General features: G+C 36.2%; 3 protein-coding genes and 1 pseudogene across 3 annotated transcripts; 2 read left to right on the top strand and 2 right to left on the bottom strand.

Annotated features, from left to right (window-relative positions):
* Positions 1–870: 870 nt before the first annotated feature.
* LOC142518655 (uncharacterized) lies at positions 871–2,319 on the bottom strand. The gene is made up of 2 exons (XM_075621448.1): positions 1,222–2,319; positions 871–1,113 (listed from the first exon to the last, which is right to left on the bottom strand). The coding sequence occupies exons 1-2, from the start codon at positions 2,164–2,166 to the stop codon at positions 1,063–1,065; spliced, it is 996 nt and encodes a 331-aa protein (XP_075477563.1). The 5' UTR covers positions 2,167–2,319; the 3' UTR covers positions 871–1,062.
* An 827-nt stretch (positions 2,320–3,146) lies between these two features.
* LOC142518984 (uncharacterized) lies at positions 3,147–3,937 on the top strand. The gene is made up of 2 exons (XM_075621857.1): positions 3,147–3,726; positions 3,821–3,937. Exons 1-2 carry the CDS (start codon positions 3,217–3,219, stop codon positions 3,872–3,874), a joined length of 564 nt encoding a protein of 187 aa, XP_075477972.1. The 5' UTR covers positions 3,147–3,216; the 3' UTR covers positions 3,875–3,937.
* A 5,591-nt stretch (positions 3,938–9,528) lies between these two features.
* LOC142517813 (trifunctional UDP-glucose 4,6-dehydratase/UDP-4-keto-6-deoxy-D-glucose 3,5-epimerase/UDP-4-keto-L-rhamnose-reductase RHM1-like) lies at positions 9,529–12,829 on the top strand. Its single transcript, XM_075620274.1, is given in 4 exon segments — positions 9,529–9,697; positions 10,442–11,840; positions 11,842–12,027; positions 12,132–12,829. Coding segments are annotated over 3 exon segments (2,025 nt in total). The 5' UTR covers positions 9,529–9,697; positions 10,442–10,454; the 3' UTR covers positions 12,585–12,829.
* Positions 12,830–12,858: 29 nt separating this feature from the next.
* LOC142517812 (alpha,alpha-trehalose-phosphate synthase [UDP-forming] 1-like) lies at positions 12,859–21,205 on the bottom strand (annotated as a pseudogene).
* Positions 21,206–21,685: the final 480 nt, after the last annotated feature.

Below are 21,685 nucleotides of genomic sequence, written 5' to 3'. Positions count from 1 at the left end.
AGATACAAAGTACTTAGTATATCCAGTCAAATACAAGTGACGACATATTTGATTTTATTTTTGAGTCTCGATAATGTACCAGATATGTGTACGTAATATTATGATATGAGCAAAATATTGACAAAAAAAAGTTATATCAAATTGGGATAAAAAGATTAGGTTGGAGGTGTTTATTTGTAAAGTTATTTATCTATCCATAGACTAAAGTGTATTAGAAATTGTAGATGCTTCTTTTTTCTCTTTTAAATGAAAATATCATTGGTACACTTTAAAGAGAACATGTAAACTTTTATAAGACTGTCCATCAATTTTGTGAGAAATATCTCATATTCATTTCAACCTATAAAAAATATTATTTTTACATCAAAAAATTACTTTTTCGTGTAAATATAGACGTTAAATCGTCTCAATGTAGACTTCTTTAAAATACTTGATTTCGAATGATTTTATTAGAAAATACAAGCTAATAAACTTTTCTTTAACCAATAGTAATGTTCTTATTCGAGAAGATGACAACTTATCCAAGATTTGTTCAGATAATGTTGTTAAGAGCTTGAATTCAAATTATATGAAACAAATTAGCTTACCAGATAAGAAGATTTTTTTCCTTCATTTTCTGCTTCAAGTCTAAAAAAATATATCAAGTGCTTAAACAGGATTCGAATCCTCTTAAGAAATTTTTTGAACAATTTGTTAATAAATTTAACATTCAGTATATCATAAAATAATCATTAAAAAAAATTTTGAAAGTGCATCGAAATATAAATTAGCAAGTTTAAATTCAGTACTACAAATATTCATGAATGTTACAAAAACAAAACTACTAAAAATCTAGAAAAAAAAAAAAAAAAAACCACTCTATTTCTATCATTTCTGCAAATTTAAAAACTAACAAATTCTCCATTAAAAAAAACAGAGTTTAGACCAAATAAATAAAGTTTTTTTCACGACAAGAATTCACAAGCTATAACTTCCGTGGTAAGCTTCTGACTTAACATCCGCAAATCATGCTAACTGATAAACGACGAACATTCTTCGAAACTTTTAATGAAGTTCTTGATATTAATTGTGGTCATCTCTGGCCACGATCTTGAATTTCCCAGTCTGCACTTGCTGCAAGTAACCAAAATATTAATCATATTTTCATCAACAAAGACGAAAAATTAAAATAAAGAGACGGCCCACAATTAAAATGTTCAAATCAGCAAAGAACACCGTTACCTTCTTCCAGAGATCAGTATGAGCTGCGCAAAATGCAGCAACAACAGCGCCCCTGTTCTTCCGTTGCCTATACTCGATGCAGAGCTCCGCCTTCAACCCACACGTTACGTGAAATGCTAACTTGCAATTTGGCTCGGAACAGTCAATCACGCACCCCTTTTTCGACACACAAACGTAACACTCTTGCTTCCATCTTCTCTCCGGTATCTTGCTGCAATCGATGCTTTCTCTGCCGTCGGGGTCGCTGAAAAACACTTCCGGCACGTAAATTGCACAAACTAGATGAGCCCACTTGCTGTCAGCTGTGGGCTTCAGCGCCCCACCAGACAAAGAACAGAGGCAGCAACAAATTTCTGGTTTGCGGGAGAAACTCTGGGATGACCTTGTAGCTAAGCATTGGGCGCAGAACCATTCACCGTCAGGTACGCCGTTAGTGAAAGGATGACCGTAGCATGTGGTGTGAACCATTAGATCACAGCCGTCACATAGCACGATGGGGTCCTTTGGATCCCCATCTGTGCTTTCACACACAGCGCAAACAATCCCGTCGCTTTCTTCATTTATGCAATTTGCTTCTGTTTCCACATTTTCTTCCTCAATTCCAACGTCATGGTTGATGTTTCCAGGTGACAAATCCTGGTTATCAGGCAGGATTTCCTGTTCATCAAAATCAAAGGATGATTTGTATTCAAGGTTGAGGTCAAAGGGTTGAATTGCCCAGACCCTTTTCTTGGCTGGCAAGCAGAACTTAGCATTGTTGGTGGAATCGAGAAGAAAAGGGGGTGAATTTCGGCATTCTTTACGCTTTTTCGCGGGAAGGCATGAATGGGTCATGGGATTTTCAATTTTCTGATTCAGGGGAATATTTTCTTTTTCTTCCTCTACGACTTGCTGCATGAGCCTGAATCGTTTGAGAGGAGGTAGGCCATGAAACTTGCCTTCCATTTCAGGGGATGGAAAGAGAATTTGGTGCTCGGAAATTGCAGAAAGTAATCGGCGGGGAGTATTAAATCTTCGGGTGTTTAGTAAACTTTTTAGAGATTTTGAAGGTAGCGGAAAGCAAGAATTGGTGGTGGGATCGAAAATTTGGCGGTGGTATGAAATTTCATTTGAAAAATAAATTAATTGGTGTGTTTTGAATGGGATTCCGGCCAAGGTTGCTCAATTTTCATTTCGCGTCAAATTAACACCACCTTGGCGCCTAATTTGAGTGAAAGCGAAAAACATACACATTTAGTCCTTTGCAATTTTCTAATCTAATAATATATGGCATTTGCTTAATGTTAAGTTGGGGTACCGTTTTTGTTTGGAAAAAAAAGGGGTAAATTGCATACAATGAAATCATAAAAAAGCTAATAAAACAAACACAAAATTTACTGTGATACGGTCTCACAATTTAATTTTGTAAAACAGATTTACTATTTTATCACTTATTAAAAATTATTATTTTTTATATCAAAAGTATTACTTATTATTGTAAATATGGCTAGGATAGACTCGTTTCACATTACATTTATTATAAAATAAGTGTGTTGTGAATATGAATGATATATTGTGGGAAGTATTAAAAGTACATACATATAAAATTGTGACATTGAGATTATTTGAACTTTTTTTTTAAAAGCATAATAGGTTAAGTGTCTATTTATTTTGACAAGTACTTAATTGGCTATTTTGATATTTTATAGAGGTCGTATGTAATTTACCCAAAAAACAAAAGTTGGGTTATGCTTGTTGAATTCTTGAACGGCCCGTGACTGAATTAAATTCATAAAGTTACTTCGAACGGTGAAGCCATTGATTTCCAACGGCTAATAATAACCTAATAATACACTATCATGGCCAACAGATCATAATCCAACGGCCCAAACCATCGGTGATTCTCACATGGAGCCTTCAAGAATAACACGAAGTCTACTTAATTGTTTTTTAAGGATCCCAACAAAGAAAAACATCTTAAAATTACCTTAAAAATCCAAAACAATCGTAGAATAAATGGAAGCACTGTGGGATTTGGAAGATAAATGGAAGCTATCAACACAGAAGGCTATTGCATTGTTTTCATGCATTTCAATCTTGGTGATCACTGTATGTGTAGTGACAGCACTGAAGAGAAGATCGAAATGTAGGCAAAAAGGGGTTGATATTTCGAATCAAGAACCATGCGGGGATGTCTTGGCGGCTGAGCCTCCAGTATACAGGCGGTGGGACTCCTTGAAGAAGGCTCTAATGGGATCGGTAAGGTGGAGCGGGCGGAGCAAATGGGGGGAGGACAGATATTTTAGAGGGAGTCAAAGAGAGACACCGACTCCGTTGCTCGTGGGAAGAAATCTTGAAGGATCGGATGTAGGGTGGCAGAGTCATAACTCGACTTCCGCCGTGTGGCAGAGGCCAATTCTAATGGGTGAAAAGTGCGAGCTTCCGAGATTTAGTGGGCTTATTCTGTATGATCAGAGAGGAATGCCACTGCATCAGTGTGAAGAAGAAAGTAACATCCACATTCAGGTACTAATACCTTTGCTGTCAGTATCTTTTTGAGGAACAGGGGTAAATGTTTTATCGGTCGATTGATACATTTGTTGTGAGTTGTGACATATAGGAGCTGAAACAACCAGTCAGAGTTGAGAGAACTACACTGAAGGACTTGCTATGACAGTATGATTACTGAGTTTGTTCTGAAGTCGAGGGAACACACACACACACACACACACACACACACACACACACACACACATATACTATAGTGTTGGAATGCAACTCTATATGATTGTTCCGCGCATATCTTACTTCTTGGACTGTAGTATATTCACAGTTACAGTCTTCAAACATAACATGGATGGATTTTTATTAAATCACTGCGCCATTAAGGTGCTCTGCTCAAACTGCATGGAATCGCATGTGCTACAAAGATGGGAAATGGAAGTAATTAAGAGAAAAAATTACACGAGCTTGGCTTTGGGGGAGGTCATCTCAGTTCTTAAATCACATTATGTTTTAGCTTTTCATTTATTTTGTCTTCCACATAGCACATCCTGCATTCGTCCTCAGCTTTAGCATAATCTGTACAAGGTATTCTTGATGTGGAAATTGCTTCTATTTTCGTGCTTTTGCCTTGAGAAGAAGTCATGCATGATGGTGTACTCTAAATAATTTTCTTTACCCACTTTTTAGTGCGACATTTTGATTCAAAATGTAACAGGAAACAAACTATTTATCTATCTATACAATATCCGATAACTACGATTTTGTGTATCATCTTTTTTTATCGCTGATGTTAAACAATAAGCCAAAATTGATGTTATAAGGGGTGTTTGAGTTGGTGCGATAGATGGAGTTTGTTTAAGCACAAGATGTTACTTGAGTGAACATAAAATATACGTCATCCTAATCACAATTTAGGACAGAAAAAGAGAGAAACCAAAATACTAAAAAAAAATTCTTTTGTTTACTTTTTTTTGGGAAGTTTTTTTTCTATTGATAAAATTTTATACATATGTATAGTATCAAGACTATATTCTCATTCAATGAATCATTTTAAAATTACGCAGTTAAATGTCTTTAATCCAAGTCATGAATCAAGTTACATCAACATTCATAAAATTGCCACATTGAAACGCATCAAATTCAATTCAACCCAAATATATTCATTAAAAATTTCAACAGTACTCTACATGAATTGAAATTGACTGGAATAATAAAATTGGGTGAAAACAATCAACAGTTGAATCTTGCATATAATATCATATAATACGTAGGAGTTCATTTTGAACATTCTCTTGTAAAAAGTATTTTATTTTATTGTATACACTATGTCATTGAACTATTTTGTTGTTTGTGTAAACTTCGATATACATCACGCAAGATTATCATTGATACACTTCTGTTCTCATTATTGTATTTGTCTTGGCCATAAACACACGTCTATTTCGGTGAGAGGTCATAGAATTGAGTCATGTCATTCTTTCGAAGTGGTCTCACTTCTTTCACACATAGATAATTCTTCATGAGAACAATTTGCGTTATTTCGCTAACTTTTTTTATGTATAAAAATCATTAGAAGCCATAGTTTATTCTCTACTTCATTGTTTCATCACAAGAATAGACAAGAAATAACATTCACAATGATTTAACAAGTTAGTGCAATTTGGTTATCTCATTGAACCTAGTTATTGATATCTTCAGTCAGTGTAGATTGTGTTTTCCTTCGCACCCCTCGATGATTTTACAACCAAATCTCTATTTAATCATTTGGTTAGCGACCCTAGATTAACGGTTTAATTCTATTTAATCAACAGAGATAACTCCAGTTGAGAGTATTTATCTAATGGTATAATGTATGTGATGTATATGTCGATTTGCCATTATGCATATTAATATTCCCCTTCCAATCTCAATCTGGCTATTGCGATGAATACAAATAGCAAGCACGAGTTTTGGCCACCTTTGAATATCTTCTAAAAACAGAAGTAGCACTCAGACTCTTTACCACATTATCGAAGGCTATAAATTCGGATTTCATCGCAGATCAATATATTACAGTCTGCTTAGAAGATTTTCATGCAATCGATGCACCTTCTAGTGTGACTACAAATTCACTAGCAGACTTTGAGTCTCTTGATCACCTACTCGTTCAAATCGTCGGTGTTTACCCCATGTCTTGTTATTATGATACACACACACACTTATATATCCGTGTATATTTTCTATTTTCATCTATTGCTATTAATATTTTATCTCTAATAAACTTCTTCTTCTGTATATTCATGTTAACAATCTTAAAACATAATCGTCCTCTTATCAATGGTGCTTTGAGGATCGTATAGACGTATGGTTGTGTCACAACGTACAACACTAATACCAGTAATAAATAAGCATAAGATGCTACTGTGATGACCATAAAATATATATCTGATCATAATCATCTTTTAGAACAGAAAAAGAGAGAAACCATAATACAATAAAAGAACTCTTTTGCTTAACTTTATGGGAAGTGTTTTTTCTATTGATAAAAATTGATGCATATATATACTATTAAAAATTACTTAATTAAATGTCTTTAATCCAATTCATGAAGTAAGTTAAATTGCCACATTAAAACGCATCAAATTCAAAATATATTTAATAAAAATTCCAACATGAATTTAATCGATAGGGAGTTAATTGAAAAGGGAAAAAAATATTCCGAGCTAGAGATATAAGAACAAAACTTTTATTAAACCATTGTATTGGGATTTTAATTTCAGATTCAACCTTTGTCTTCATGGTGACAATTGTAAGCAATAAGTCTTTTTGCAGCAGCCCCTTCTTAAAAATTCTATTGTCATTTATTACTCTTTCCTCCCATTCATTTAATCCGTTTTCTTCTCCTTCAATTTTTCACTGATCCAATAATTTATTTTATCAACACTTGGCTTAATTTGAAAATAGTATACGAGTTTAATATAACATACATGTTATGCTTGGATGGATTAGACTTGAGATTATGTCAACAACAAAAATAAGCCTTATGACACATGTTCTCATTCCCTTTGGATAATATCCGTTGTCGCTGGTGGTTTAAAACTGTTGTAATTGATGGTATTGTTGAAAGTGCGTTCAACGACGTAGCTATATATTGCGACAGTTTTGATCGCCAATTTTAGCGACGGGTTCTGAGTAAGCCGTCGCTCATTAGCGATGGTTTAAGATATACCGTCGTTAAAATTAGTGACGGTTTTTGACTAAGTCGTCGCTCATTAGAAACAGTTTAGACATAATCTGTCGCTAAATTTTTATGTAAAATAAAAAAATTACTATTATAATTTAATAAATCTACCAAAAAAACTTACAATCTGACTAAGTTAATGATATTCATGATCTTAACTAACACTTAAAAATTTACCAAGAATTGAAACAAAAAAACTTACCATAAATCAAAACTAAAATTGTTTAAGAGAAACATTTATCGTAGATGTGAAGCGTTGTGGAGGAAAATAGACCGAAAATGCGAATATTTATAGACAATTTGCGACGGTGTTTTATTAAATCGTCGCTATTAGCGAAATAGCGACAGTTTTTTATTAAACCGTCGCTGTGAACAATGATTTTTGTATAAACCGTCGATATTTAAAATATTGCGACGATTTTTGAATAAACCGTCATTATTTTAAAAATCGCGACGGTTTTATTAAAACCGTCGCTAAACTAGCGACAATTAAGCAAAACCGTCGCTAAATATAACAACAGTTTTAAAAAAAACGTTGTTGTTTGTCCAAAAACACGCTAATCCACAACAATTTTCTAAAACCATTGTCGTTTATCCAAAAAAACACGCTCAATGACCCCCAAAAAACGCTAAAAGACAACCTTTGTCTTTTAGCGTTTTTTTGTGTTTTTTTTTATGCAAAGACAACGGTTTTTCAAAAGAAAACAGTTGTCTTTTAAGTGGTGTGTATTAAATATTAACTTGTAGTGTATTTTGCTTGTGTTTAATTTTTTCCTATTCAAAATCGGATTTCAAGTTCATTGACTTCCAATTCCATGACTAACTCATGTGAACAAAATTAGTGTGAGTTTTTCATACTCTTTCTAATCAATTTTGCAATTTCGATAGTATTGTTGAAGATTTTAAATAAATTTAAGATAGTTGTCGTTTAAAATATATCCCTAAAATTTTTTCTCAAATAAAATATCTTTCCCAAATAAATTCATCGATTCTGGCGTATGCAATAGCAAAAAACACAACAAACGTGAACGATCAGGCTTCAAATTAAATCTTGCCTTTATGATCATCAACATCTCTTTGTCAAATTCAAAAAATCGCAAACCCAATATGCAAAATTAATTGCATTTAAACCCCGTATTTTTAAAAATCACGAATAAAACTTTTTACAAATGAAGTAAGTATGTTTGAGTTTTTTCACACGATTAAATATATTTGCTTTTTAGAAAATAGATGATGCATTAATCTATTAATAATTTTTTTTATGAGATATTCGACTTGGTAAACTTTCCAAGAAGACCCTCATCAGTCATAGAAATGTCGTTTACTCGAAAAAACTTTAGTTAATGTGTTGGGTCTAACTCGATTTTGAACTAATTTACACAAAGTTAGTGTTCGATCCAAAGTGATCAGCACCGACAATTTCTCTCAATAGTTTGTTTTTTTTTTTTTGTGAGACGATCTTATATGTCTTTATACGTTAGATTGATCAATCTGGAGTTAGAATTCTGTTTCACGAAATTTACCTGTTGTATTCTCTCAAATAGAGAATTTTGGACATGATTTGCATCTTAGCAATCGCTATGCTTCAAAATCCTTGGTTTCACCAAATTAATGTAGTAGTAGATACCACCACCTTCCGCTGACATCCAGCAACTACCGACACCAACCGCGTCCCGTAGATTCACTTACCAGTCAAAGGGCAATATCGTCAAAATCTACTAACATTTAATGACTTGAACTTGGTAATCAGTTCACTAGCTGATTCAATTATTTTGGGAACATTGGTTATTTTTATTTTAAATGATAGTACGTTTTTTTTAGGAGTTTTCACGAATTTTTATTATAAAAACGATCAAATTTATATGTATTTACAATAAAAAATAATAATTTTGTCTCAAATACAATATATGTCTAACAAAATTGGCACGTGAAACTTTCTCTAGTTTTTATTCGTCAAAGATATATACATAATACAGTGTCTATATCTAGAATCAATCAATTCTACAGATTGAAGACATTAATTGTTGGCAAAAACTTGTGTGAGACGGTATCATGGATCGTATTTTGTGAGAAAAATCTCTTATTTCGGTCATCCATGAAAAATATTACTTTTTATGTTAAAATTATTACTTTTTATTGTGAATATCGGTAGTGTTGACCCGTCTCACAGATAAAATTCGTGAGACCGTCTCACAAGAGACCTACACTTAATTGTTTCCAACAAATTTTTATATCATATTAAAAACTCATTAAATAAGTAAAATGAAAAATTTGTTGGTGAAATTTGTTCTTTCAATAATTTTTTTTATATTAGAACACATAAATAGACTTGTATATAATGTAACGGGGAATAATAATTTATCATAAAACAATTCAAATAATTATAAAATAAATTCGGACAAAGAAAACTCGTGATAATATTGATGATATTACTTATTCAGTTATTTATTATGTAATAAAATAAAATATAAGATAACTAATATTTTATCTATATCAAAAAATATATATATAAATTAGTTAATGCGGTTAATATACGTGGAATAAATCGTATAATCATTGATATTACATGAAATATTATCTCGGAAATGAAATTCGGACGCGCCGCGTGCTATATATAAGGCAGCACCTCAAACATTTCTTCTTTGTTCTCTTTTCCTCGCATCATTTTAATTACTTTCTCTGAGATTTTGCTCTTTTCCAGAGTTGGAAGTTGAGATCTTCTCCGATATCTTGCTTTTTGTCGTTGAATACTGATCTGATAATTGAAAATTCGTGAGTTCATTTAAAGATCCCGTTCTGTTTACCTTAATTATGTAGATCTGATCAAAATTACGGTGTATTTGTTGTTGATTTGCTGTCATTTTCTCGGAACATCGTATATGCTCTTATATAAGTTCTATGTGTTTATAGTTGCTTTGTGTGCGTGTGATGTGGTGTTTCTTATCGTCGGTGCTGTTGAAACTGGATATTTACTGATTATTATTGATGGAAAGAATTGCTCTTGTGCGTGTTTAATTGGAATTGGGACATTTGACGATCTCTATTAAAGCTTTGCGTTCGATCGTGTTGGTTTAGCTAGCTTTAAGTTAGAATGTTAATTGCTCGAGCAACGGTTTGATATTTTCTTACCGACATGCTGTTTAATGACGAAGCTTTCATGTTCGATGATATGAATCTGGATTGGGATATTTGTTTGGGCCTCCAGTTACGTTCTACGTGAGACAAGAATCGGATAAATAAGTTGGAAGGGATCAAGGTGTTTTCTCTTTTAAATAATGGTTCGATCGACTGATATTTAAAATAGTATGTGCAGGCCCTAGTTGGATGAATTTCTTGATTTACTCAGTAATATTCATCCGAAAAGGGGGGAAAAGAAAATTAGAAGATAGAAATCTTTCCGTAATTTACTGTTTGTTTATCTGTGCTTCCTGTCTTTCAGTTGAAATTCGTGCTTTTCTGGTTATAGGACATTGATTTTAATATATAGATTATTTCCTTATTTGTTTTTCCTTGCAGATATTAAGTTGCGATGTCAACATTTACCCCCAAGAATATCCTTTTAACTGGGGCTGCAGGATTCATTGCGTCTCATGTTGCAAACAGGCTCATCCGGAACTACCCTGACTACAAGATTGTTGTCCTTGACAAACTTGATTACTGTTCCAATCTCAAAAACCTTTTCCCCTCCAAAGCTTCTCCCAACTTCAAGTTTGTCAAAGGTGACATTGGCAGTGCCGACCTTGTCAACTACCTTCTTGTTGCTGAGAACATTGACACTATAATGCACTTTGCGGCCCAGACCCATGTTGATAATTCTTTCGGAAACAGTTTTGAGTTCACCAAAAACAATATCTATGGCACCCACGTGCTTCTGGAAGCCTGCAAAGTTACTGGCCAGATAAGAAGGTTTATCCATGTTAGCACGGATGAGGTCTATGGTGAGACTGACGAGGATGCTGTTGTTGGAAATCATGAGGCCTCACAGCTCCTGCCGACAAATCCATACTCAGCCACAAAAGCTGGGGCTGAAATGCTTGTCATGGCTTACGGCAGGTCTTATGGGTTGCCTGTGATTACCACACGAGGTAACAATGTTTATGGTCCAAATCAGTTTCCTGAAAAGTTGATCCCCAAGTTTGTTCTTCTAGCCATGAAAGGTAAAACTCTCCCAATTCACGGCGATGGTTCTAATGTACGAAGTTACCTTTACTGTGAGGATGTCGCAGAGGCATTTGAAGTCATTCTTCACAAGGGAGAGGTTGGTCATGTCTACAACATCGGAACAAAGAAGGAGAGGAGAGTCATTGATGTGGCCAAAGACATCTGCAATTTGTTTAACATGGATCCAGACAAGAACATTCAGTTTGTAGAGAATAGGCCATTCAATGATCAGAGGTACTTCCTTGATGACCAGAAGCTAAAGAATTTGGGTTGGTTTGAAAGGACCACATGGGAAGAGGGGTTGAAAAAGACCATAGAGTGGTATGCTAGCAATCCTGATTGGTGGGGCGATGTATCTGGTGCACTACTTCCTCATCCTAGAATGCTGATGATGCCTGGTGGAATTGAAAGACATTTTGATGAAGCTGAGAAGTACGAATCTGGTAAGTCTGAATTTTCTGGAAATTCTAATCAGACAAAGATGTTGGTTCCGGTCTCCAAAATCAGTCCACCTCAAAACCCGGCCTTGAAGTTTTTGATATTTGGTAGGACTGGGTGGATTGGTGGTTTGCTGGGAAAATTGTGCGAGAAACAGGGGATCCCGTATGAATATGGGAAGGGGCGACTGGAGGATCGCTCGCAGCTTTTGGCAGACATCCTAGCTGTTAAGCCAACACATGTTTTTAACGCCGCAGGGGTAACAGGTAGACCCAATGTTGATTGGTGTGAATCTCACAAGACTGAAACAATTCGAAACCAATGTTGCTGGCACGCTGAACTTGGCAGATGTATGCAGAGAGCATGGACTCCTGATGATGAACTTCGCCACTGGGTGTATTTTTGAGTACAACGATTCACACCCTGAAGGGTCTGGAATCGGATTTAAGGAGGAAGACACACCCAATTTCACCGGTTCTTTCTACTCAAAGACCAAGGCCATGGTAATTTTCTTCTTTCATCAATCAAAATAATGTTAAGCATGAATTTTTCTTTTGTTTATGCCTCAACGTGTTTCTCAATATTTCCTTTATTTATTGTGAATCAGGTGGAAGAGCTTTTGAAAGAATATGACAATGTATGCACTCTCAGAGTTCGAATGCCAATATCTTCTGACCTGAGCAACCCGCGAAATTTCATCACTAAGATTTCTCGGTATAACAAGGTGGTCAACATTCCCAACAGTATGACGATCTTGGATGAGCTTCTTCCGATTTCAATTGAGATGGCGAAGAGAAATCTTAGAGGCATATGGAACTTCACAAACCCTGGAGTTGTCAGCCACAACGAAATCTTGGAAATGTATAAGAAATATATTGATCCGGATTTCAAGTGGGCGAACTTTACGCTTGAAGAGCAAGCAAAGGTCATCATTGCTCCCAGAAGTAATAATGAAATGGATGCCTCTAAGCTGAAGAAAGAGTTCCATGAGTTACTATCGATCAAGGAGTCATTGATCAAGTGTGTTTTTGAACCCAACCGGAAAACTCAAGTGGAGTAAGAGAACTATATGAACCTTTGGGATACACCGTTGATGTGGCATGGGTGGTTAAGCGTACGTGTTTGATAAGTTCACCAATTTTTTAGTTAGAGGTAGTTTCAGGTCCCTTTTTTTCGTTAGATACAAATAAATCAGTTGCGTGGAGAAGCGGCTAGTCTGGTTTTTACTCTTGCATGTCTTCCGAGGTGTAGCACGTTGTGAACTTTAAAACGAATTTATTCGTGACGTTGCAATTCGCCCCTAAAGGGGACAAATCAAAATCGCCAGGGAATCCTCAAAGCTACCTCAGTTGACCAGGGTCGGCCAACCGCCGTCATTTATTTTACTGCACTTTTAGCAATGAATTAGTGGGTATTACCATAATATTACCCTCAAACTAATACGATGTAGAGAATGAAATACAAATTAGAGATGTAGGTATTGGGAAAAAGTAGCAGTATTTAAAATAAAACTTAACATTTTACAGGCTCACACCACCACATTGGACACCAGAACATCATCACTTTTTAGCATCACGGACTCAATGGAAGGATGAAAAGTTCAAGGAAGGCTCCGCCATGGCTTTCAAGAACGCAACCACATCGTCTGGGGTGTTGAGAAGATATCGAGCATTTGTACGAGGTCGGCCAACAGCACAAGAGAAGTAGTTTTCCTTCTTCAGATCAAGCACGTTCCAAGAAGTATTTTCTGGTGATGCCCGCCGGCTGCTCCCGGAGGAGCTCCCATTTGATTTCTTTTCTGAATTTGGACCATTCAGCTGAATGCTGCTCTGAGATTTGGAGCTGCTTCTGCTGGCTGGAAGCTTTGAACTTGGCCTTTTCTCGACGGCGGGCTTCATTGTATCTGTTAGTTTCGTTCTTTGTAGATTCATGACATCGGGGGGAAGCTCTGGTTCGAAAAATGTGTAAACATCCTCATCCTGAAGCAAAGAAAAACAAGGTCAGAGGAATTTGAATAAACATTGCAGGTGCTTAGTAATTGTCATTCTCTTTGCAACAAGTTATGCAGATCCCATAGATAAATATTGGCATTTATTTGCCCGTTATAAAAGCCAGGAGGAGGTACGGCATCATGAGTAGTCTTTTTTTAAATGTAGGTTTTGTTCCCAGCTAGAGTTGGACCCTAGGATTGGCAGCCATCCCCAAAATGAACCTTCGAGTTGCTCTCAATCGACATCTCTCAGCTAGATTGGGTTGGCCGTTGCTTAATTACCACAAGTCTCCCCCATCATCGATATTTCAAATCTGCCCCTGTATTTCGATTTGTAAGCAGATAAAGAATTACTGGGACAGATGTGCTCTACATTTGAACGTCCGCCTGTGAGATTTTTATGCTAATTACTACCCATTACCAGGTGTTTTGATTTTATAATGTCAATTGCTTTCCGACAGGTTAAACTTGGTGCTATTACTCGGCAACTCGTCTAGAGGAAAGTACGCCCAAAGTATGAGAGTTCATTGAAACAGAATCACCGTGTCACGAGTTACATTGTTTATAGATGGATTAAATATGAAAAAGTTGCAGAAATGAAATTTAGAGTTTCCAGAGGATTCTTTTCAAATTTTCAATTTTAAAAAATAACAATATATATACCTTTCCCAAGAAGTGCCCAATGCACAAGACATAATCAATGGGTGTACATATGGCTTTACTGTGAACAATCTCTCCCAGTATTCTGTCAATAGCAGCTCCCTGTCCACAGAAGGGGGGGCAGACCGAATATTAATGCGTAAAACCAGAACCTAAAGAAGCACATCTTTTAATCTTGTAATCGATCAAACATTTAAAATAATCGAGTAATATGGCTACCTTCGTGACACCCACTGCTCGCACCTCAATGGAGCGGCTTCCTTGGACAACATCGACAGATGAATTAGAAATCGGACCAGTCCAGAGATGCTGTAGCATGTCTCTAGCTTGCAGTCTTCCAAATTCAACATCTAAAATTGCAGCGGAGTGAGTAAACTGGAGTAAGAGCAGTTAGAAAAGGTAAGGCGTCAGAATATCTTCTTAGCATACATCTCACTAAGCTTCTTACCTGAATACTTGTAATTCCATACAAGTGAAGTTTCACGGCGTTCAAAGTGCGATCTCGGGGTTCTTTCAGTGAAATACTCAAAAACATGCTGAAATGGTCGTCAGAGGCACCAAATCATGCAATAAGTTGAGGGTTGGATGCAGAATACAATGATGATAGTAGTAAACTTCAATTACCTTAACACTGTCAACCCAATCCATATTTAAGTGTTCAGGCATCGTTGTCATCCATTCTGCTTTTGTCGATCGTAGAAACATCCCATTCTCAGCTGCCAACCACATGTTGTACTCCTCAAAGTTCTGCCAAAGATTTATTTCAGAAGGTATATAGAGTAACAAACAAGGCAAGATATATATTTACATCGTCAAGGACACTTCTGTCACTTCCACTGAGGACCACTATTGTTGTATTTGGATCGCTGCAAAGTCTTGACAGAGGTCCTTTCAACTCAGGATGCAACTTAAGCTCCATTTCTTTGATTTGATCCCCCCTCCTTCCAGGAGTGTCGATTGGTTCAGTTAGTGCAGCGTTGAAGCCCTATGGATAATAGTAAATAATAAACAAGCACCAAATAACAGATTTTTAGCCCCTTTCATTAACAAAAACCATGTACCATTGGTATTTTGAGATATTAAAATTAGGATACACCTAAAGATTAATGTGAAAATAAAAGTCAACAAATAAAAGGAGGATACCAGTATAAGTAACCGATTTTTAGATTGCAGGTAATGCTTGATAGCATCACTGACGACAAGTTGAGGTGGAACTTTTCTTATTCTTTGCTGAGCTTCAATAACGGTATCATTCAGTTCACTGCAAGCGTCAATGACATTATGGTTAGGCTTTGGGTGATCACTGATCGGTAACTATAAGATTTCTACTTTTGGACGTGTTGGACTGTTAATTCTACAGCAGCATAAAAAAAGACCTTACAGCAACTCGTCTCTTTAAGAACTCAAATCAAGCAGTGAACAAATAGACTTGGTTAAATTCAAACAAGAACATTGGTTGTCACACTATGGTGTAAAACGAAAAGGAGCTGCAACTGTATAACACAAACCCATCAAATACAGTGCCGACACATAAAATTGCTACTTTCACATCGAGCAATTTCTCAGATTTACATTTTCCATTATAAAGTATTTTCACCCAAATAGACAATTCCAAGTGAAATGAATGATTTGAAATAGTGACATAACTTGGACATGTAGTCGGATCTCATATGTCTTCCATAACCTGATTAGAGGCTATGGCACGGCGTCATTGTGGTCGAACATTAACTGATATTTTCATGTCCTCATAACCTCATTCAAGGGAGAACATAAATAGAGTTACATTGATTTCTTATGTAAATTTGTGCCCACTTCACAATTGTATCACCGTACGTAGAAGAATTGAAATAAATCCATATATTTCTCCCATAAAAAGAAGAAGAAACACTCTGCGAAAGCAAAATATTTGACAATATATTTGGAATGTATAACCCCCCAAAAAAAGAAAAAAAAAACACTCATGCAAAAGCAAAAGATTTGACAACATATTTGGAATGTACCAAAATTTAAGCCTGGTATCAACCTCTTGAATAAATCATTTTGAGACTAACAGGGGCGTATATGATTACCAAATAGCTTGAGTGTCGTCGTGTCGACCTCTTGGTTAAATCATTTTGAGACCAACAGGGCGTATGTGGTGACAAAATGAATGATGATAACACTCGTTTCTTTCATCAGTCTTACCCAGTGTAAGTTGTGAAAAAAATCAGCAGGGTTCCGATGTAAATGAATAGAGAGGCTCACATGTTGATCAATACCATGCAACATCCTGCGAACTGCTAATGGTTGGACATTTTTGCAGGATAAAGAGAGATGTCTGTAAGACTGGAAGAAGAATAGAAAAGTTTTCACTTGAAAATCTTCAAACTATTTCAAATGAGAAAGATGTTGCTCTATGGTCACTGAAAATGAGATGCACAATCCTAGAAATTATAATATTATTCTGGACAGAGGATGTTGAAAGACAGAAAACCCAGGCAGTCCTCGAGTTACTATAGATAGTACACTATCAATTCAGCAGGTGTGTATTCAAAACAACTAGCTAACTTACACACCTCACAAAGAGTTCAGCCCATTGTTGAGCAGTATGAGTTGTCACATGCTCAAAGTTATGCCTGTGGCGTTTCTCTCTTTCATCGGTGTGCATGTTCAGAGCTTGCCCTATCGCTTGTGCAACTTCTGTAATGTTCCATGGGTTTACGAGAATTGCACCAGCACCCAGCGATTGTGCTGCTCCAGCAAACTACAATAATACCCAAAAGGATTTATCATTGTGGCAAAAGCAAAGAATAATCAAACAACATAAATAAATAAATAAAACGTTGAAAGGGAAAAAATTCATGGCCCGATAACAAATTCCCGATAATAAATTAACTAAGAAAGGTGGCTCCACTAGAAAAAATAGAAGTGTGGAGTTTGAGAATTACTTCACTGAGGATGAGAACCCCTTTTCTGGAATTTTGGCAAGCCACGAACTCATAACTGACAAGATTCATTCCATCCCGCAAAGAAGTAACAAGTGCCACGTCTGTCAACCACCGAAATTATCAGAAGATAGCATCAAATCAGCAACAATCAACCCCACATTTTCAGTAGTTAGACAATATTGCTTTTGCAAGGAATAGGAGTGTCCTGTGCAGTATAAATTTGAGGTGGTATTCAATCTCATCTAAGTTCCTCTTGCTTACAGTTTGATCTTATGCAGAAATACTGTACCAGAAGTATCACTGTATCGAAGATCCAACTCTTTTTCCATATGCACCAAGTTTTAAAGAAGAGAGGTTATTTTAAATGTATCATGGCGTCAAAATTTGCAGTCTACCACTTTCAAATGGTTAAAGAAATACACACAACATATCAAAATTAACTGCGTATTTGTTGCATGGTTTAACATCAAGGTGGTTGCAAATTAAAGCTATCAGTTGCATGGTTTAATATCAAGGTGGTCAAGAATATGTGGTGGCATGACATTTGATATCTTAAAATAAAAGGAGAAACTAGGAATTGACAATCAAGCCACATCAATTATTACCAGTGACAGCATATAGTGCACACAAAGCATAGAAGTCAAGAGAACGGTCCTGCATAATGGGAAAAAAGATATTGCATCAGATATTTTAAAAACTATAAGAACATTTAAAACATTAACAGCATCATGTATGCATGCGTCTGGACAGATTACCAGCATGCCATAATAAAAAGAAGAACCTTAGAAGCTGGTATCTTCCCGGAACCCTCCGTGTTTAGCATGGCGTGTAGCATGATGTTAGATCCTTCTAATGTGTGCCATATTCAAGTTCAGATATCTTTTTTCCATTTAACAATTTAATAGATTCTAGAATCATGTTATTTAGAAATTGACTGTCAGAAAAATTAAATGCTGGTGGATGAGGAAATTTGTAGCCATGAAATGAAACACGAAATTCCTGAATAATAATTCATCATAGATATTAGATGCTGGACACACTGTGAAGAGTTAAAAAAGAGAGAAAACATGGCAAATATGAAAATTCAGCAGAAAGGGGAAACCTATTGTGGTTAAATATCTATGTGCTTATAAATGCATGTGTGGGCAGTGTAAACACTGTAATTGTTGGGTGAATGATGGAAGAAAGCTAACCAGATGATGAATTGGAACAGCTGCCAAAGTTCCAAATCTGCCATTGATCCGCCCGACAATTTCATGAACCTGGCTTGTAAGCTTTTGATCTAGGTAAAACAAAAGAGGAGAACAAAATGAAATGTTGTCATGCAGATAGAAAATCCATATGACCTTTGCATAAGCTAAAATTAAATTAAATTTTAGAAGGAAGTAGGTGAAACCACATTAGGCCATACATTCGGGAACATCAGTTCTTGTTGGCACTGCAATTTGGAGCAAAACCACCTTATCCCGCCAGTACGAATTCTCTTCCAGAAATTTTTCAAATGCTAGAATCTTTTGAGGGATTCCTTTTATCATGTCAAGGCGATCCACACCAAGCATTACCTGTAAGATTATAAATAGTTTAAAACTAATCAGCAAAAACCGATAATCTTGTCCAAAAAATTAAACAAATCACAAAGGGCTAGATAAATTCTTTGAAAATTTTGTATCAGATTGGTTAGCTAATCACCTATTCTTAAATTCACTAATATAGAAAGGGAAATGATCAAATTACAATCAGATCAAATGTGATAGTCAACTCGGGGTAGGGGAGAATACACTTCCGAACACCTAACGTGTTCAGTGTGGAGTAAGGGAGATAAGGAACAAACTTTTCTTCCAGAAAATCTTTCTTTCAATTCTTTAATGTGTTCTTGGACTTTAGGAACTTCAAGAGCACGGATGAACCTTTCTGAATCAATGCCTATGGGGAACTGCATCAAAAGATAAACAGATGACCCAAGTTATGAAAGAGTAACGTATGAGGCAATAAAAAAGCAAGTTAAACATATACAGAGCATTCTAGATAAAATCATGTGGAGATACCGCAGCCACACGAGTTACTCTTCCTTGATCCTCTACACCTTCAGGAGTACCTTCAAGTCCAAGAATACGAGTACAAGCACTACCGAAATGTCTGGCATAATCATATGTGTGGAAACTGGAAACAAAGCCCCCCCAAAACTAAGTTAGTAAATTATTCAAAGAATTCCAATAATAAAACGGCATAAGTAAAATCACAAAACGCAAACAAAGAAATCCTGGAACAAATATATGGGAGCCATATCTTACTTTATAAGAAAGCTTAATTTCGGACTTGTGGAAATAGGTAAAAAAAAATGTGCTTATACAGAAGTCTGACAGAGATAACATAGAGAGGTAAATCTGGAGGAAACTATCGGGGTATCAAGAAAACAACATGCGCCGTTGAACGTGCCATTATACACATCCACAAGCATAGAAACCCAGCAAATAAAAAATAAACGACACAACGGAATATTTCAGTATAAATTAGTACACTCTTAAAACTAATTATTACATCACTGAAATATTGCAGTAGTTAACAGTAAGGAACTTGCATATACAAATAAGTATTATGATTTATAAATAGAAAAACATATTACCCAACCAAATCAGCAGCTAGCACTGCATGAAGTAGCTCTGATCGAGATGGCAGAGTCCGGTGGATTTCAGAAGATGGAAAAGGGGTATGTAGAAACCACCCAACTTTCATTCTGCTATTATATTCTTTCAGGCATTTGGGGAGGAACATGAGATGGTAATCGTGGCACCAAACAACATCCCCCTCTTCATAGTGTTGGTTAACGACATCAGCGAACATTTGATTTGCCTTCTTGTATGCATCAAACTGCGACTGAAAACTCCTGGTTGTTGCAAGACGGTCTTCTTGTGGAAGTCCAAGATAGTGAAACAGAGGCCATAATATGTTGTTACAATAGCCATTGTAATACTGGTGAACAATCTCTTCATCCAGGAAAACAGGAATACACTTCTGCAGTATTTAGAATAGAATAAGTTAACAGCAAGATCTTGCATGCTCACTGTTAGACACTTAAGTGTGTTAACTTCAGAACCAAAAAGTTCCAATAGTTAGCAAGTCAGAAAAGTTTTGCAAGCTAGACCAAAATCACGTAAGTATTTCACCTTCTCAGCTAGGGCTTTAGTAAGAGCCTTCTTCCCAACCTCATCCGGCACATTAACACCAGCCCAACCAATCCATCGAGCCTCAAATTCCTTTACACCTATATCAAGTAATTGCATAAATCAAACCAAATACAAGCTACTTACTAATGAACATACTGTGAAATAAAAAGTGGCGGGAATAAGAAAATAAGCGCACACCTAGAAGAGCGCTTACTAGACCGCCGGCACTTATCTCCAATGACCAGGAATCTTCACCTCTCCTCACTGCTGATACAGGAAGTCTATTAGCAACGACTAACAATCTCTGTTTGATAGACCTCATGTCAGGCCTTTCCCGCCCTTCATTGAGTAGTCGCACAGCTACTTCCTGATATGGTTCAACATAGGGAGATCCTGAGCTATAATGATCAGAGATCTCAATCCCTCCATTGCTATCAGTTACAGACGGAAATCTGTTGTTTCTTCTCAGTTCTCTTACTCTCAAGAGCCTCCCAACTCTAGTGTTGGGAACTTGTAAGTTGTCGTTATACTTGTTCCCGGGCATATTAGCAGTTTTCCAAAATAGGCTTTGTTACAGTTCAAGTCAGACAGAAAGCAACTGCCCTGCATTTTGATTAGAACATATTGAGAAGTAATCATTCCAGATAAATTCTCCAATACCATGATACTCGGGACAATTCTCAATCGCACAATTTTTCTGTACAAACCGTAGATTACATATTTATATCAGTAGAGGAATTTTTCTACCCGCTGAACATTGATGCGAAGGAAAAATTGCATATTCACCAATCAAAACTACAACTACAGGGCAGACAGAGAAAGAGATAGCAAAGAAAAAGGGATCCACAGAATTGTGTGGGGGAAATGAGGACAAAGAGGAGTCTCCAGCATCAATAACTCGTTTCATATTCACCTACGCGGTCAAAATTGGTGTAATATCCGAATAAAATCGAAAATAAATGGAAAATAAATCTTCGTAGCATATACGCACCCTCGAAGTACAACAACATTGGGCAAAAAAAAAAAGGACAGCTCTAACCCTGAGAGGTAGAGTTCAATATCAATTTCAAACACAAAAATATTTCCCAGTAAAACCACGTAAGAACTCGCAAACCCATATCAATATCGGACCAAGCAAGCTTTCGGAAAAAGAAAAAAATAACTACCAGACTGCAAAAGCAACGACTGCGGCCAAGAACAAGCCACGGCGCTTACTCAATTCGGTTCAAAATCCTCTGAAGAAAGCTCCTGAGAAGTATGCTAAGCTTTCAACAGCTCGTATTGACATTTGACAACGAAGAATTGATATATATACAGAGACAAGAGTAAAGGGATGGTAGTTGAAATATTCTCCGGGTGGCAGAGAAATAAAGAGAAAGTGAGCCGCATCCTCGTGTAAGCTTACAAGATATGTAGAGCC

The sequence above is a fragment of the Primulina tabacum genome, chromosome 11 (assembly GCF_025594145.1).
Source record: "Primulina tabacum isolate GXHZ01 chromosome 11, ASM2559414v2, whole genome shotgun sequence".
In the NCBI taxonomy this organism is placed as follows: Eukaryota; Viridiplantae; Streptophyta; class Magnoliopsida; order Lamiales; family Gesneriaceae; genus Primulina; species Primulina tabacum.
Note: the sequence above shows the minus strand (reverse complement) of the source record. Positions and strands in the feature narration are given on the sequence as shown.